At 56.1% G+C, this 15,264-nt stretch overlaps 5 protein-coding genes across 5 annotated transcripts; 2 read left to right on the top strand and 3 right to left on the bottom strand.

Moving 5' to 3' along the window:
* The first annotated feature begins 3,069 nt into the window (after nucleotides 1-3,069).
* On the top strand, nucleotides 3,070-3,669 carry BDZ83DRAFT_623088 (uncharacterized protein). The gene has a single exon (XM_060508362.1). The coding sequence runs from the start codon at nucleotides 3,080-3,082 to the stop codon at nucleotides 3,314-3,316; it is 237 nt and encodes a 78-aa protein (XP_060364455.1). The 5' UTR covers nucleotides 3,070-3,079; the 3' UTR covers nucleotides 3,317-3,669.
* Nucleotides 3,670-4,449: 780 nt separating this feature from the next.
* Nucleotides 4,450-5,350, bottom strand: BDZ83DRAFT_752644 (uncharacterized protein; the record flags this gene model as incomplete). The annotated part of the gene is made up of 2 exons (XM_060514225.1): nucleotides 4,450-4,813; nucleotides 5,100-5,350. The coding sequence occupies 2 exons, from the start codon at nucleotides 5,348-5,350 to the stop codon at nucleotides 4,450-4,452; spliced, it is 615 nt and encodes a 204-aa protein (XP_060364454.1).
* A 596-nt stretch (nucleotides 5,351-5,946) lies between these two features.
* BDZ83DRAFT_578809 (male sterility protein) lies at nucleotides 5,947-8,790 on the bottom strand (the record flags this gene model as incomplete). Its single annotated transcript, XM_060505168.1, has 3 exons — nucleotides 5,947-6,402; nucleotides 6,477-8,184; nucleotides 8,240-8,790. 3 exons carry the CDS (start codon nucleotides 8,788-8,790, stop codon nucleotides 5,947-5,949), a joined length of 2,715 nt encoding a protein of 904 aa, XP_060364453.1.
* A 1,203-nt stretch (nucleotides 8,791-9,993) lies between these two features.
* On the top strand, nucleotides 9,994-12,409 carry BDZ83DRAFT_779277 (Dak1 domain-containing protein). The gene is made up of 4 exons (XM_060515513.1): nucleotides 9,994-10,417; nucleotides 10,500-11,264; nucleotides 11,323-11,571; nucleotides 11,644-12,409. The coding sequence occupies exons 1-4, from the start codon at nucleotides 10,315-10,317 to the stop codon at nucleotides 12,252-12,254; spliced, it is 1,728 nt and encodes a 575-aa protein (XP_060364452.1). The 5' UTR covers nucleotides 9,994-10,314; the 3' UTR covers nucleotides 12,255-12,409.
* A 154-nt stretch (nucleotides 12,410-12,563) lies between these two features.
* On the bottom strand, nucleotides 12,564-15,233 carry BDZ83DRAFT_578812 (fungal-specific transcription factor domain-containing protein; the record flags this gene model as incomplete). The annotated part of the gene is given in 5 exon segments (XM_060505169.1): nucleotides 12,564-13,061; nucleotides 13,121-13,532; nucleotides 13,586-14,023; nucleotides 14,127-14,130; nucleotides 14,150-15,233. The coding sequence occupies 5 exon segments, from the start codon at nucleotides 15,231-15,233 to the stop codon at nucleotides 12,564-12,566; spliced, it is 2,436 nt and encodes an 811-aa protein (XP_060364451.1).
* Between the last annotated feature and the right edge of the window lie 31 nt (nucleotides 15,234-15,264).

Raw genomic sequence — 15,264 nt, 5'->3', positions numbered from 1 at the left:
TGAGATGAGAACTGTAGTCACTGAAAGAGTGTGTACTGGATGCGTGTTTGTGTGTGAGAGACTGAGAGGGCATTCAAAGGCCTGACGGAAAAGCCTTCATTTCGAGACGAGGATGTCCCGGCGGCGTGGTGTTGAAATCTCTCCACCTTTGATGCGCTGTTCGACGGGTCGTAGAGATGGAATGAGGGCTAGCTTATCCACACTATTGAAGAGACGACTTGGGAGCTTAAGACGGCCGGAGAGCAGCCCGAGAGTTTAAGTCGCGGCGACTAATACAGTAGGACGGCGGCGATGCTTCTCTAGCTTCACCATGCTACGTGAATTGACGGGCGGGAACGGGATGGCGGGCCTTTGGATCTCGTCAAGTCACGTCAGTGAGCATACCGTACCCTTTCTCTACCTGAGAACGAGGCATTCCCGGCCGGCATGAGCTTCGGCTCTTCTTCTTTGACGAAAGCTGCTACGGAACAATGAAAGAGCTGAGAGCTGAACAAGCTGGGCGTCAGTCTTCGGCTGGCGCGACTATGAATGTTTTGTTTGTATTAATTAAAACCAGCGAACCGTCTCGCTTCGTTTCTTCTGACGTTTCGGTCCACCCGCTAGCTCGTCCACTCTTGACAGTGACAAGCACAACGTTTTGACTCTCGGTACCTTGCGTACAGCGTCTCGACTCTCTCTCTCTCTTGGCTTCGAGTGGGTTGGATGGGCGCGCATTCACGGCCAAGAACGACTGCAAAAAAAAGAGTCAAGGCGAGACGCTGTGGGCTGGTGGTGCAGGGCGGCAAGGTTCTCCCCCATGTCAAGAAAGTCTAGAGTTCCCACGGCGGCCCCTCACTGGGATTCTTCCCGCGCAACCGCCGATGTCGCTAGAGCGCTGGGCAAGGTCCAGGCATGGAGTTTTGGCGGAGCAAGTGGTGTCACTGGCGTGTTTGCGGAGTGAAAGAATGAGTCGCACGTAGTGTGTGTGTGTGTGTGTGTGTGTGTGTGTGTGTGTGTGTCACTATGTTGCGTCTTCCCCCCTCCTTTGGGTTGGCTTTGCTTTTCTGGAGATTTTCGTGAAGGAGGGGCAGAATATTGCGAAATCTCCTGCGAAGGAGGGCTTGATTAGGGCTGATCTCTTTGGTAAAAGGCTGTAATGCTAAATGCTTAATGAAAGTGAGTGAGTTCGATGCCAGTGAGCATGAACGAATGAATTATGAGAATTGTCTTTCATCCACCCCCATCATCATGCGTCTCTCCGTAAAAGGCAATATGAGCACCTCTTACTTTGGTACTATGTAGCCTTCACGAGACGACGAGGTGGTATCGCGAGGATCACGTATCACAAGCCAAAACAACATGCCCATTGCTCAGAACCATACAGAGGAGGAACATTGATGTCAAGGAAATAGTCACATGAGTGAATGCGCGCAGCAGCTGCAGAGGCAAAGCTGGTGTGAGACTACGGTAGCCAGCACAACGTCCATTCCCAGCTCGATCTCGACTCTCGAGCGTGTCTCTTAACGGATGAGAGGACCATCACCACGTTACCAAAGCCTCACATCATTGGTCGGGGGTGCTATTTCCGTTGCAGGATTCAGCGGCCTTGTCATTCGCGGCGCAGTTGATGGCTCTGCTCTGTGCTTCAGTGGTTGAGAGTGAGACAGGCAGTCCCTGATCTCCTTTTCACATGTCAGACTCATCCTCCATTCACACACGCATTCACTCACACCCTCACACATCACTCACACGCATCTTTGGCTTCTGCTACCACACCACTCCAGGAGTCAATTGACCTTTGGACTGGACGCCGTCGTATCGTCCCTGATTCACACCAGCCCAATCATCGCCTACCGCGTCAACCTATATGCCGCCTGCTGCAACCCGACGTGCCGACCCAGGAGGAGGTCACCCAGCGGTCATCGTACATACCCGACCCCGTGGGTAGCGATTCGCTTCTTGCGTACATGAATCCATCCATCCATCCCATCTCATTATCGATGGATGGATGGATGGGTAGATTGCCGTCTATCTCGCGCGCCTGAGATACGACAGGCACTCATCCTCATCTGTCTGGGGACCAAGTGATTGCGAGAGATACTTCACACGAGGGCGAGGCTTTCAGACCAGCCTCAATAATGCGAGGGGATGATTGCATGAGTTCTCCGCGACCCAACGCAGCTTTGCTCAGCCACCGCACGTTGAAGCTATATCCATGCCGACCAACCTTATTAACCATCCATCGTCCAACTGCACTGTTTTCAAACGGCCCTGTCGGCACCAATCATCACACGGGGAAGTCCAAACCTTCAATCTGAATCAGGTCGTTGGATTCCGTTCTTCGTCCGACCCTCCATTTCCGTACGGGTTCGCCCAGCGCGGGACCACTGCCACCTACGATCGACCATACAGGCACACACCCATCCAGAGTTCAGTCACTTGCTTCACGAAGCCACCAGTCCCAGAATTGGCAATGATCCACGAGCCCACGAGGTCACGCTCACTACGACTGGGACTGGACTGGCCAGACTGGGCTTGAACGGCCTTACGAACCAGGCCGGACTAGCCAGAACTTCACAGCCGCCTGGCCCTGCCGTCTTGAGACATTCGTTCTATTTCCGACTGGCTGTTGCTGATTCCTCGTGCTGCTGCCACTAGGTACGACGCTGCTGCTGCTGCTGCTGCTGCTGCTGTCACTGCCATGTGCTCTGGCGATTCGAACTATTACCATCGGCATGTGGCCGCCAAGGCTGCGCGTCACCAGCGGACCGTAAAGACATTCACGACGCCATAATCACAGGCTGCCGAAATGCCTTCCATTGTGAGCTGCTTTTTCCACATTCCAGAGGACTAGCCCTACTGATCGAGTAGAGTCTAGAGTCCGAAGTCTGCCCTCCTCAACCTATCTGACCCCCCATCTGACCCCCCGCCGATGAGATCAATCTTTCCCCTCCCCCTCCCGATCCCACCCCTCCAAGGCTCTCTCAGCCGGGTCCGCATGCCTCTTTCAGCACGCCCGTGGACCTCTACCGGGATGATCGCTGTCAGCACCCTATCCTCCCCGTGCGGGGCGGAAAAGAGAAGGATAAAGTGCGGATAGATGAGCAAATCGTGGGATTTTAGGCCCCTCCCTTTCCCGTCCACTGCCGAGATCTTCCTATACAGGCTATACTGTGAACAGGTATTGAATTGTTTCTCGTTGCTGACCACCAGTGTTACCTTGCGGAAATGCTTCAGTGAGTCTGCGCTGCTACGCCAAACATGCCACGAGATCACCCGTGCGTGCCGTGCTGCGAGATGGACGGAGGCCACAGTCTGCGAGGCGTGTGTCACGTAACTGTCACATCCCGAGGTTCTGGTGCTGCCGCCTAGGCACTCGATTTCCTTTGCCTTCATGATTTCGTCTGCTCTTCGGCCGTCCACGCGTTCTCTGCTGGACGCACGGAAAAAGGAAGAAAGAGAATATTCGCGCTGTGTCCCTCTGTCTTAAAGTCTTCGACGGTCACTGTCGACCCTGAATAGCACGATCGCGCAGATTCACGGCCTGTCCGTTCTCCCGTCACACCGCAGCAACACAAGAGTAAGGAGACTACGTTCGAACTTTGTGACGCAGATAGGGACCTCGGCCGCTACTTGTGTCTCAGCCGTGCCGTTGTATCCAGTCCCCGAGGCAAAACCCTCCGTGAAATCACCTGTCCGCGCCATCACTCATGTACCATGATCGACGATTAATCCTACATCTGGCTGCCAAATTGCCAAAGTGCCCCGAACACCGATGAAGGGACAAAACATGACGCAAACAAATGATGAATATCCTTGTCCGAAGTAATCATCTCTAGGTTCATGTCAACGTGCCGTACGCCCGTTTACTAACAGCGGATGTCCCGGCTTCCCAAGTCGATCGCAATTCTGAGTGAAGTGAACACACGCACTGAACGGCCGCGCCGTCGTCTGTAGACTTGGGAAATTCGGATGACTTTTTTGCCATCGTTAATGCATCACTCACACGGTCCACGAACACGACCAAGCGGCGATCCAAGTAAAGCACCAAGGCACCAAAGGCTAGGACCCAAAAGCCGTGAGCCTAAATCAGTTCAAATCCGAGCTTCCCTTCCCTGCTGCCTCCCTCGTGGTGCCCAATATTAGGCTCAGGCCGAGTTCATGCTTCCTAGGCCCATTACGTTTTCCTGCACATCCTCTGCGCACCTGTCCCAGTCCCAGTCTCGTTGTCGGCCAACGTGAGCCTCTGCTTTTTTCGCGCCATGACACTGTTCCTTTGGATAGCGCTCACTTCTCCCGCTCTAAGGCAGTCATCTCAAGAAGGCGTGCCGCTGGTCCGAAAAGACCTCGGGACGGATCATAAGCTGCATACACGGTCGTAGGTAGTAACTGCTAGTATTCTACGACAAGAGTGAACGCCATTATCACAAGCAAAAGACAAGTCCTTCCTTCAATACATGTAGTCATCGGTCAGATGCCACCGCCCATCGCAGCGCCCCAACTCCCCCTCTCACACGGCCCCTCTCCCAGAACAACATGCTCCGGCGCCGCGTTCCCGGCAAACGGCACCTGCACCAGCACCGTCGGCTCGTCGCCGGGGAACTCAGTAAAGTGCCCCGCGTGCACGCTCGCGTTCTTCAAGTCCGCCGCGATGACGAGCGACGAGGATACCGTGCCTGGCTGGATGTACGCCGTCCTCTGCGCCGGAGGTGCTGCTGATGCGTCATCGCCACTGCTGCCTCCTGGTGACAAGGGCGACGGCGTGGCCTGCGACGCGTTTCTTGGCGGCGCTGGTGATGTGATGCGGATTAGGCCGTTAAGGATGACTGTCAGCCTGTACAGGGTTGGCGGGGATCAAGTCAGTCGTGAAGTTTCGATACAGAGGAAAGTTGACGTCAGGTTGCACTGTTCGAGTCTTCCTTGTTCCTTGTCCATCAAGTTTCGAAGAACAGCTCAACAAAATAACGAAAAGATGGAGAGGAAGCTCGGCCGTCTCATGAGCAAGGGGCTGCCTCCCATGCGCGCAAGGTAGCTAAACACACACACACAGAGAGAGAGAGAGAGAGAGAGAGAGAGAGAGAGAGAGAGAGGGGCATGAAATGAAGGAGAAAAAAGCTCACTGCACAGCCGGCGCCCAAGCCTCTCCGACTGTCGTCCTGGGCTGGATGATGGACCATTCTGCGCGCGTCAGGTCGCCGCCGACAGCATAGTTGAGAGCCGCGCGCGCTTCGAAGGGGACGGAGGTGAGTTGCCAGCATTCGATAACGGAGTAGCCGTCGCGGGTTGAGAGCGCCGTGATGTTGAGCGGGGTGAAGGCTTTGACCGCTGTCGTGAGGACTGCACCCAGGGATGCGAATGTTTGGACACGCATGGCTTTTTGATCTATCGATATCTCTATCGTTTACTAGAAGTGAAGTTGTTGCGCGAGAGAGTCATGGGAAGGATGAGAATTTGAAGACGGCCTTTGAATCTTTCGAGGTTGGTGATGTGGCTTTCGGATGTCCGAATTCCCTACATAGCGTGTGCCTTACCGCTCTTCGTGGCGCACACCTCTTTATGAGAGGGGATCGCTGTGACTTGCAGCGTTTATAAGTATGTCTGTCTCTTACTTCAACGGTTTGCCTTGGGACTATGACGACTGCCGGCCAGCCGCAGCGTCCCTGAAATTCATCTTGGGGTAAAGTTGATCATGTTGAATTCTTTCTTTCCGGGCGATTTCATTGAAAAGCTTGTGCAAACTCAATTAACCCCTCATCGTAAGATCTGTACGGAGTAGTCGGCCTAGAAAAACCCAGCTCCTCATTACCATGCTGACATGTTGGAGAGCAGATTCGAACGGAATGTATAAGAATCAATTTCTCTTCTGGTCATGAAATACAGACAAACGTTAACACGAATCAAAAGGCCTTATTAAAAGATGCCAAACGCCAATAATGATTCCACACATGGTATATCACCCCTCACCCATCACCACTGCGTCTCCATCCACCTCACCATCCTCTCAACAAGCCCGCTCCCAACAACATCCCATCCGTCCCCGACAGCAGCGCTCCTCTGGCCAGTTCTCTCCGTCTCAAACACGAGACCCTGACGGCCGGGCCTGTCGTTGTCGTACTTGTCTTCAAAGAAACCCAACAGCTTGTACGTCGGGTTCCGCTCCGGGTCCGGGTCGGACTCGCGCAGGCGACGTACCCACTCGCGCTGCGAGACGATCTGGAACTCAAGCCCCGCGTCGCGGAGGGCGCGCAGGAAGTCGAAGGTCCAGTGGAACAGGCGCGGGTTCTGGACCTGATAGACGAGGTCTAGGTCCGCGTCGTCAGGGGAGGAGGGTGGCGCGCCGCAGGATGTGCAGCGTGGGCCGGTGAGACGCGCGAGCTCGAGGACGGCAAGCGCCATTTTGTCTGCTGGCATCCATGAGGGGGTCTGCAGGAGATTCTTGGTTAGCACTTGATTCATTGCTTATGATCTCTCGTCATGTAGTGAGAGGGAAAGCTTACTTCTTCCAGGGCAGGCAATGCCTTGATCACCTTTGCGCTACGAATCATCAACGGGATAGCCTCCGTCTGATTCCACACGCCGCCCTCAGAATCGCCCACAATCTGACCCAATCTCAAGACCCTCGCCGTCATGCCCGTCTTGGTCGCCGCAGCCTTGACAATGTGCTCCGTGACGACCTTGGACCGGGCATAACCCATGTTCTGCGCGTGTTCCAGGTTCTCAACGTACGTCTCCTTCACTCTCGCAGGGATAGGCGTGCCCGCCGCCGCCGAGATGGACGAGCAGAAGAACAACCTTGCGGGCGCGACCGTCTCGGTAGCCAGGCAGAAGTTGAGCAGGTTGTGCACGCCGCGGATGTGCTGCGCCTCGAAGCTCGCGACGCCGAGGTTGAAGTTGACGGCCCAGGCCGAGTGGATCACCGTCGTTAGGGACCGGCGGAGCTCGGCCGCGGCGTCGGCGGGGAGGCCTAGGTCCGGGAGGCCGAGGTTCGTTGGCAGGTAGCGCACTTTTGCCTTGTCTGCTTCGGAGAGGCTGAGGCCCTTGGAGGCCAGGGAGGTGAGGACGCGGGACTCGGCTTTTTCAGGGGTGGCGGCGCGTGCGAGGCAGTAGACTGCTTTTACGTAGGGTTGGCGGACGACTTGGGCGAGGAGGTGTGCGCCGAGGGAGCCCGTTGCGCCGGTGAGGACGACAGTCTCACCTTCGGGTGTGATTGTGCCCGGCGTGCGCTCGGAGAAGTCAGAGTACTTCGCAATGAGCTTCTTCATCACCTCGATTTCGTCCTCGGCATCTACGGATTCGCCCGTGCGGAGGGCGTAGACGTGCTTCGACAAGGAGAGGACGTTGGGGTACTCAAAGACGACGTTCTGGCCCAGGGTCTTGCCGCCGAGGTCGACGCCGCGCTGGATATGGCCGCGCGCAGTGCTGGCCTGGAGACTGTCGACGCCGGCCTCGAAGAAGTCGGTGTCCTTTTCGACCTTGGAGAAGCCCAACGTCGAGCGGAAGAGGTTGAGGAGGTAGTCTTGGAGCTGGGGCAGGTCGAGAGTCAGGAGCTCGCCGCCGGCGACGTCGTCTTTGGGCGCCTCGAAGCGCCTGTAGACGTCTTCGATGAGGTCTGCGAATTGCTTATAAAATGCGGCGCGGATAACGGTGCCCTTGTCGGTGCGGGGGTACTCTGTGCCAATGTCTACCACTTCAATCATCTCTGGGGAAACGCGACCAAATGCCTCGGCTCGGGCGTTGGCTTCTTCGATGACGGGGCTTAGGGTCTTGAGAACGTCGGCCTTTGAGAGGCCCTTTGCGTTCTCGCTGGGGATGATGACGAGGCCGGGGATAGACTTGTCGACGCCAAAGACGACGACTTCTTGGACGAGTTCGTGCTCACGAATGTGGTTCTCATAGGGGATGGGCAGGACCTTCTCGCCGTTCACCAGGGTCACACGGTCGTCAAGACGGCCTAGGTACCTCCAGGCGTCTTGGATCGTGGGGTGAGGAACGAAGGTGTCGCGGGTGCGGTAGGAGTTGGGAGCAGGGTCGTCCGAGTTGGACATAACTTTTGAGGGAAGACCGTCGAGAACGACGCACTCGTGGACGTCGCCTGCAATGGGAATCATACGCAGCCACGGCTTGGCAGAGGCCAAGGGCCGCATGTAGTTCCAGTATCTGTCCCCAGGCTCACGGAACGAGGTCATGAGCTGGCCCATCTCGGTGCTTTGCCAAACTCAGTAAGGGGTATTCATATGGGCTAGAAACGGGGACAACTCACGCTCCATAGTGCCCGACGAGGTACACGCCCGCCTCAACGAGTCGATCACCCAAATCATCGGGGCAACTGCTGCCGCCGTACAATACAAGCTTGAGTCTCTGCAGCGCCTCGATACCTCCCTCCGTCTCCGCGAGAAGCTTCAGGGCGTAGGGCACGCAGTGCAAGCTGCCGGGCTCCGTGGCGTTCATGGCCTTAACCAGCGTGGTTCCCGAAAGGGGCAGATTGGCATTGTAGATGGCGATCCTGTGACCGGCAACAATGGCGCGGAACAGCGTCGAGATTCCGTGGTTATGGAAAAGCGGCAGGGTCAGGAAAGCGCGGTAGGGAATACCGCTGGAGTAGTTGGAGATACAAGCCGCGTGCGTCTGAAAGATGGGCTTGGGCAGACCGGTCGAGCCGGACGAGTGCACGATGAAGGAAATGCGCTTGCCAGCGTCGGGGTGCGTGAAGACGGGAAAGCGGTCGCCCGAGGGGCTTGGGAGGTCGTAGTCGGCCTTGTCGAGGATGCTGAACGTGGTGATGGGCGACTCAGCGTTGATATGGGCCGCCATGTCGCTGTATCGCTCCGAGATGACGATTCTGCTGCAGTTTGTCTTCTTGAGAAGGTTGGCGTAGGCTTCTGGGGAGAGACGTGTTGAGAGGTAGAGCACGGCGAAGCCCATTCTCGAGAGGGCGAACATGGAGACGACATAGTTGATGTCCGAGTTTGCTAGGAGTGCAACAACCTCTGCTTGGTTTGACGAAGGGTTCTAGTCGTTGTTAACCTGCGGATTCCTGTACGCCGACTAGGGGGTTGCTCGGTGAGGGGGGTGCCTCGGTGAGTTTTGGTACATACTGCTGGGAGAAGGCCAGCCTGGGCGTACTTGCGCGCAGCCTCGTCGGCGAAGCGATCGAGGTCTTTGGCTGTGTAGTTGACATAGTCGTCTCTGCCGCGCGCCGTAGCGGGGTAGGCTAGGACATCGACATCTGGTGCCTCTTCCACGCGCTTCAGAAGCAAGTCGGTAACTGTCTTGAGTTCAATAGGCTTGACAGTCTCCACGATCTCGACAGTGGGCTTCTCTGACGTAAGAATTGACCGCGGAATCACGCCTTCCGTGTGGATAGCCATGTTGAAAAGGACGCCACGATTTGGGCGGTGGTGATGGATGGGGATAAGCAACGAGTGAGGTTGTCAAAGATGTGTGGAAAAAAAGGACGAAAGAAGCTTGACTTTGAGCGAGTACAACGCTTGATATGATTATTCACATTTGTCAATCCAAGTACTTGATTAATTCATCCGCCAGTGAGCAGTGACTTGAGTTGTTCTTTTAGAAAAGGTCTGGAAAGCCTGTCATCTTAATCATCCATTCATCCAAACTAGTCCCGTCCAGATCACACCCGCAACCATATCCATGTACGAACACGCCGGGTTTCTCTTCTCCAGCGGTTCCGTCCGTCCACTGAGCTCAGTCGCCCATCCATACCCTCCATTCCAGCCTTCTTTTCCTACTACGGTATGACCGTATTCCCGTTCTTCCATACTCTGGTACCTTTTCCCACCCCTCATAGTGGCAAGAAACGCAGACGCAGCCAGCCGTTACCTTACCATCTCAGTCGCCTAGCCAGTGCAGCGGCAAGGTCACGAGTTGGGCGTGCCGAGACAACCGGGACGGAAAAGCCACTTACACAAGGTGAGGGGACACGGAAAAGCAACAACGGCAAACAGCCCGGGATGCACGGACCACTTCTCCGGTGAGAGGTTGCCGGCCGGTGGGATGTCCGTTGTTTCCATCGTTACCTTGTTTGCTTCGTGACGGGATTGCAGTATATCCGACTAACGGCAGCTACATGGGCTTTGAGCTCTTGGAGGGACTTGGAGGAGGACTGCCAAGGGGAGGAACACGCGGGGGAGACGCGGGGTGTCGGACGATTCTGGGTGAGGGTGTTTGCTATGGCGGGGTAAAGAGGAACGTTTATTATGAGCGATGTCCATGAGACGATAGTTTTTAGACGTTTGGAAGAAGATTGAAACGATTTCATGTTGGTATCTTTGTTGATATCTTGAAAAGGATCATTCACGTATAGCCTGTGTCAATATGTCAAAACACTTTTACGATGAAGCAGAGGACCTTGTGCTCGATGCCCTCGAGAGTTTGGTGCTGCAAAGTTCTGGTCTGATCTTGGACAAGTCAAAGAAGAGTGAGTGAGACGTTATCCCCGGCCTAGTCACTACCAGCATTGAGAAATAGAGTAAGTGGCAGAACTAACCTCAGATCAACAGCACTCTGGCTCAATAAAAATGACCCCAGACACGTCTCCCTCCTCTCAGGAGGCGGCGCAGGCCACGAGCCCGCCCACGCAGGCTTCGTCGGCGACGGCATGCTCACAGCTGCCGTCTCAGGCTCCATCTTCGCCTCACCCAGCGTCGCGCAGATCCTCTCGGGCATCAGCCGCGTAGCCAGCCCCGCCGGCGTTCTCCTCATCATCAAGAACTACACCGGCGACGTCTTCCACTTCCACCTCGCGGCCGAGAAGGCCAAAGCCCAGCTCGGCGTGCCCGTCGAGGTTCTAATTGTGGGCGATGACGTCTCCGTCGGCCGCAAGAAGAGCGGCAAGGTCGGACGGCGCGGGTTGGCTGGCACGGTACTCGTGCACAAGATTTTGGGAGCGTACAAGGAGACGGGCGCGTCGCTGGCGGATGTGGTTAAGTTGGGTAAGACGGTGACGGAGGGCTTGGTGACTGTTGGCGCGTCGTTAGAGCATGTCCATATTCCTGGTCGGGAGGCTGCTGCGGCGTCGACTGAGGACCAGGTTGAGTTGGGCATGGGTATTCATAATGAGCCTGGGTGTCAGGTGTTGAAGCCTCGGCCGCAGCTTTCGCAGCTCATCGATGCCATGCTCACACAGCTTCTTGATACCAACGATTCGGACAGGGCATACGTCGACTTTTCTGACGCCAAGGACGTCGCTCTTCTGGTAAACAACCTGGGTGGTGTCTCGCCACTTGAATTCGGTGGCATCACCGCGAAGGTCACAAACGCTTTGAGTACGTCAAAGATGAACGTGATTAAACAAGCTTAGAACACTATACTAATAGTGCGTAGGTGATCGTGGAATCAAGCTTGCCCGCGTCATCTCCGGCACTTACATGACGAGTTTGAACGGACCCGGCTTCAGCATCACTCTCCTCAAGGCCAACCCCGAGATTCTGAAGCACATTGACGCCAGCACAAATGCCATCGGCTGGGCCTACTCGCCACGCGATGAGACCAGCGGAGATGTGAAGCAGCGCCTTGTTGAGAGCAGCGACTCAGGACACGACTCTCAGGATGCCACCAAGAGCGGCGTGCAACGTAAGTCTCAAACCTCTCGGGATCGCACTTTAAGTGCCTCGTTTGCTGACTAGAGCCGCTACGTCTATCCAGTCAACGTAGAAACCTTCAAAAAGGTCGTTTCCGAGGCCGCAAAGAGAATCAACGCCGCCGAACCTCAAATTACAGCCCACGACACCCAAGTAGGCGACGGCGACTGCGGCGTGACCCTCGCCCGCGGCGCAAAAGCCGTCCAAAAGTACGCCGACTCGTCCTCCGTCAGCGACGACGCCGTCCGCACAGCCATCGACCTCACCAACGTCATCGAGGACAACATGGACGGCACCTCGGGCGCCATCTACAGCATCTTCTTCGCGGCGCTGGCCTCGGAGCTGCGCAAGGCCAGCGCGGGCGTGCTCGACCTGCCAGCATGGACCAAGGTTGCCGTCGGAGCCCTGGACACGCTGCAGCAGGCTACGCCGGCTAGGCAAGGGGACAGGACGCTGATTGATGCGTTGGAGCCGTTTGTGAGGACGTTGGAGAGCTCGGGGAGCGTGGGTGATGCGGTTGAGGCAGCGAGGAAGGGGGTTGAGGCTACCAAGGGCATGGCGGCTTCTCTTGGTCGTGCGGTTTACGTTGAGGAGTCTGCTTGGGGTAAGGTGCCGGACCCGGGTGCTGAGGGCGTCTTGGCTATTCTCGAGGGTCTTCAGGCGGCTACGTCGTAGATACTCAGTTGCGAGTAGGTAGCAGTATCTTGTATAAACGTACTCCATGAACAGACGAGGCATACTTCTGAGACTTTGATTGCATTTCATCAGGTTAAAATACAAAGTACTATGGCAGTGGGGAAAACAAGTATGAACTCCGTGCATTCCTGGACGCCGCAGTGATTGCAAGATGCAATAAGGATAGCTGACATGTTGGCCCGGATCCACACTTGAACAATTTGGTAGCAATAGTCGTTAGAATCGTAGAGAGTCGTCATTGAGTAAAGCCTCGAGTCCTCCAAACCCAGAAGTGACCTAACGCAGATGTTAATACGCCGACAAGGATATTGTGCCTTGGAGCATACAGATATCACTTACCATGGAGTCAAATTGGCCCCAGCTCGTCATATCAGCCAGAGAGCTGCTCGGGCTCGCATCAAACCCAACAAACTCGTCTGCGTGTCCCACATCAGGGAAGTTGAGATTGGCCAAGTGGTGCTGCTCATGCTGCGGCTGAACATCTTCGTTTCCAGCAGCAACAATAGTGGCGCGGGAAATCTGTCCGCCGTTCTGTCCCGTCTGATGGATTACAGCCGGACTCTGGTGTCGCTCGGTCTGTCGAAGCGCCTCGGTTCTCAGCTCTTCGAGGACGAGGCAGTACCGCGCCGCTAGCGTTGACTCGTTGTCGGCGAGCGAGGCAAGTTGAGTCTGGCAGCGACACGCCGTGTTGAAGTAGGCCTGCCATGCCTCTGTTGGGGCTGTTCGTTGCTGGATGGTATATACATAGAGAACAACGACGGCTGAGAAGGCAAAGTAGGAAGTGAACTGCAGGTGGCTTGGAGTTAGCATAGGGTTTCCGATGAAGAGTGTTGATAGGACCCTACCCAGAAAGCACGGAATAGCTGCCCTGCCTGTATTAGATCGTTGACGGTGTCAACGACGTGCATCGCAGCGTCGAGACAAGCGTTGACGCTCTCTTCCGTCTGGTCCTTGTGAGGTACACTCTTCCGACGGCTTTTGCCGTTTCGCTGCAGCCGGGCGAAGTTACTTAGCAAAAAGGGTCTATGTGTGAGGATCATAGCATGCCAGTACGCCAAGTTCAACACGTTGCGTTGGCGTTGGAAGATGGGAATGAGCAATGCCGTGTTGACGCCGTCATCTAAGAACTGCGACATTTCGGCCCTCCAGTGCTTCAGATTTTGAGAGTATTTCGCAGCCAAAGCACATCTATTTGAGAACGACGACGGTCGTATAGAGTAGAGGTCACGCAAGATCATGCTCACTATCCGTGAGAGCCTGGACTGAAGTCAGTACCGAGAACGAGAGAGGGAATGTGAGGGATCACTTACTTAACATGAGCCACCGGAGCCAGCATGAGTGACTGGCCCCGGCCCATACGGGGAGTGATGTGGTCTGCATGAAGATCCGCGTCTTCTGAACACGATGGGAGTTCCTGATCAATGTCCTCATCATGGAACGTTCGTGGACGTCCAAGTGCGGCACTGAGATAGTTGTCGAGACTGTAAGCGCACCAGAACGTGCGACGGCGGCACTCGAGCTCAATGTAGTTGTATCCCCCTGCCGGGTCCGCATGCCTGTTGCGGTTCAGACCAATGGCAAGAGCAAGGTGTCCCGCGGTGCCGAATAAGCTCCAGCAGTGGTTAATGCGAGACTGTGACAGCAGCCAGAAGCACTGGCATAGCCGGGCCTGGACGCTGGTCAGGCGTACGGCACCTCTCTCTTTGGAAAGCTGGTGATCTGCAGCCAAGAAGTATCGAGCGCTGGTCCTCACGTGTTAGTTCTTGTAAAGAACGGATGGTAACATGCGACGACGACGGTGTAAAACAACATTGGACGGAAGATGTGTCCTCCGCAGGGGTTCTAACAAACTTGCCTTGCGTCTGCGTTCTCACGCGAGTGTGTGGTGCCCATGTACTCCTGCGCCTGAGCAAACACCATAAATAGCAGGGCTCTCCGGGCCGGTGCGTCCTCCTGGCTCTTCATGGCACCCATGGTGTCGTAGAACTCCTTCAGCCATCCCTCTACGGTGGGACGGTGAAGGAAGCGATGCGTTGGCACGGCGAACTCAAAGTATCTATTCAAGAGTGTCGTGGCCTCTTCTTTGGACAGCAGGACGCAGAAGGCGCCGCTGGGGTCAAAGTCTGGGAGCGGCGCATCGCCAAAGGTAAAGATGGAGGAGGCTTGTGAGAAGGAGACGGCTTGGTGAAGGCGTTTCTGGACTCTCAACAGGAAAGAGACACCAGACGAGGGGCCGACATAGTGGCCCTGGAGATCCGTCTGAGTTGGCTCAGGAGAGGCCCGGGAGGGAGGCTCAGCGGTTCCGGGGCCGACGCTGCCAACGACGGCTAGACTTGTGCCGTTCATGATGGTCTCGTCCTGATGGTCAGTATCACCGGGGTCAGAGACGTCCACGACGATGGAGGAGCCCATCAACGCATCTTCACCGGCAGCAGCAGCGTTGGGATGGTCCGACACGGAGACGTCGAGACCATCGAGGTCCATTCGGGCGACATCCTCCCGAGTGGCCACGGGCGGCTGACGACCCCGTGCATAAGACGCGTTGTAGGTGCAGTGGGACTCGGTGCGGATGCACAATTCGCAGGGCTGGATGCCTGTGCAGCGGATCTTGCGCTTCTTGCACCTGTCGCAGGCGCGGGTGACGCGGACGCGCTCCTTGTCGCGGTGCCGACGACGTCTCCCGCTCTCCGTCAGAGGGGTCGGATTCGACGGATGTGTGAGCGGCGGAGATGCCAGCTGCTGGTTATGATTTCCATTGGCATTGCCGTTGCCGTTCTCGTTGTGAACGTGAATGCTGCTGCTGCTGGTGCTGCCGTGACGGCCGTTCCCGGTTCCGTTGCCGCTGGACGATGCGTTTCCATTGCCGTGACTGTGATTACCAAGACGTCCTCCTCCTCCCCCATTATGGTGTGAGTGGGAATGGCGGCGAACGCCGGGGTGATGGATTCCATTCACCATGGCATTGCCGTTGCCGTTGCTACCGGTGCCG

Source organism: Colletotrichum acutatum (genome assembly GCF_030867785.1).
Source record: "Colletotrichum acutatum strain CBS 112980 chromosome Unknown BDZ83scaffold_52, whole genome shotgun sequence".
Taxonomy (NCBI): Eukaryota; Fungi; Ascomycota; class Sordariomycetes; order Glomerellales; family Glomerellaceae; genus Colletotrichum; species Colletotrichum acutatum.
The sequence above is the reverse complement of the archived record's forward strand: the minus strand, read 5'-3'. Positions and strand labels throughout refer to the sequence as shown.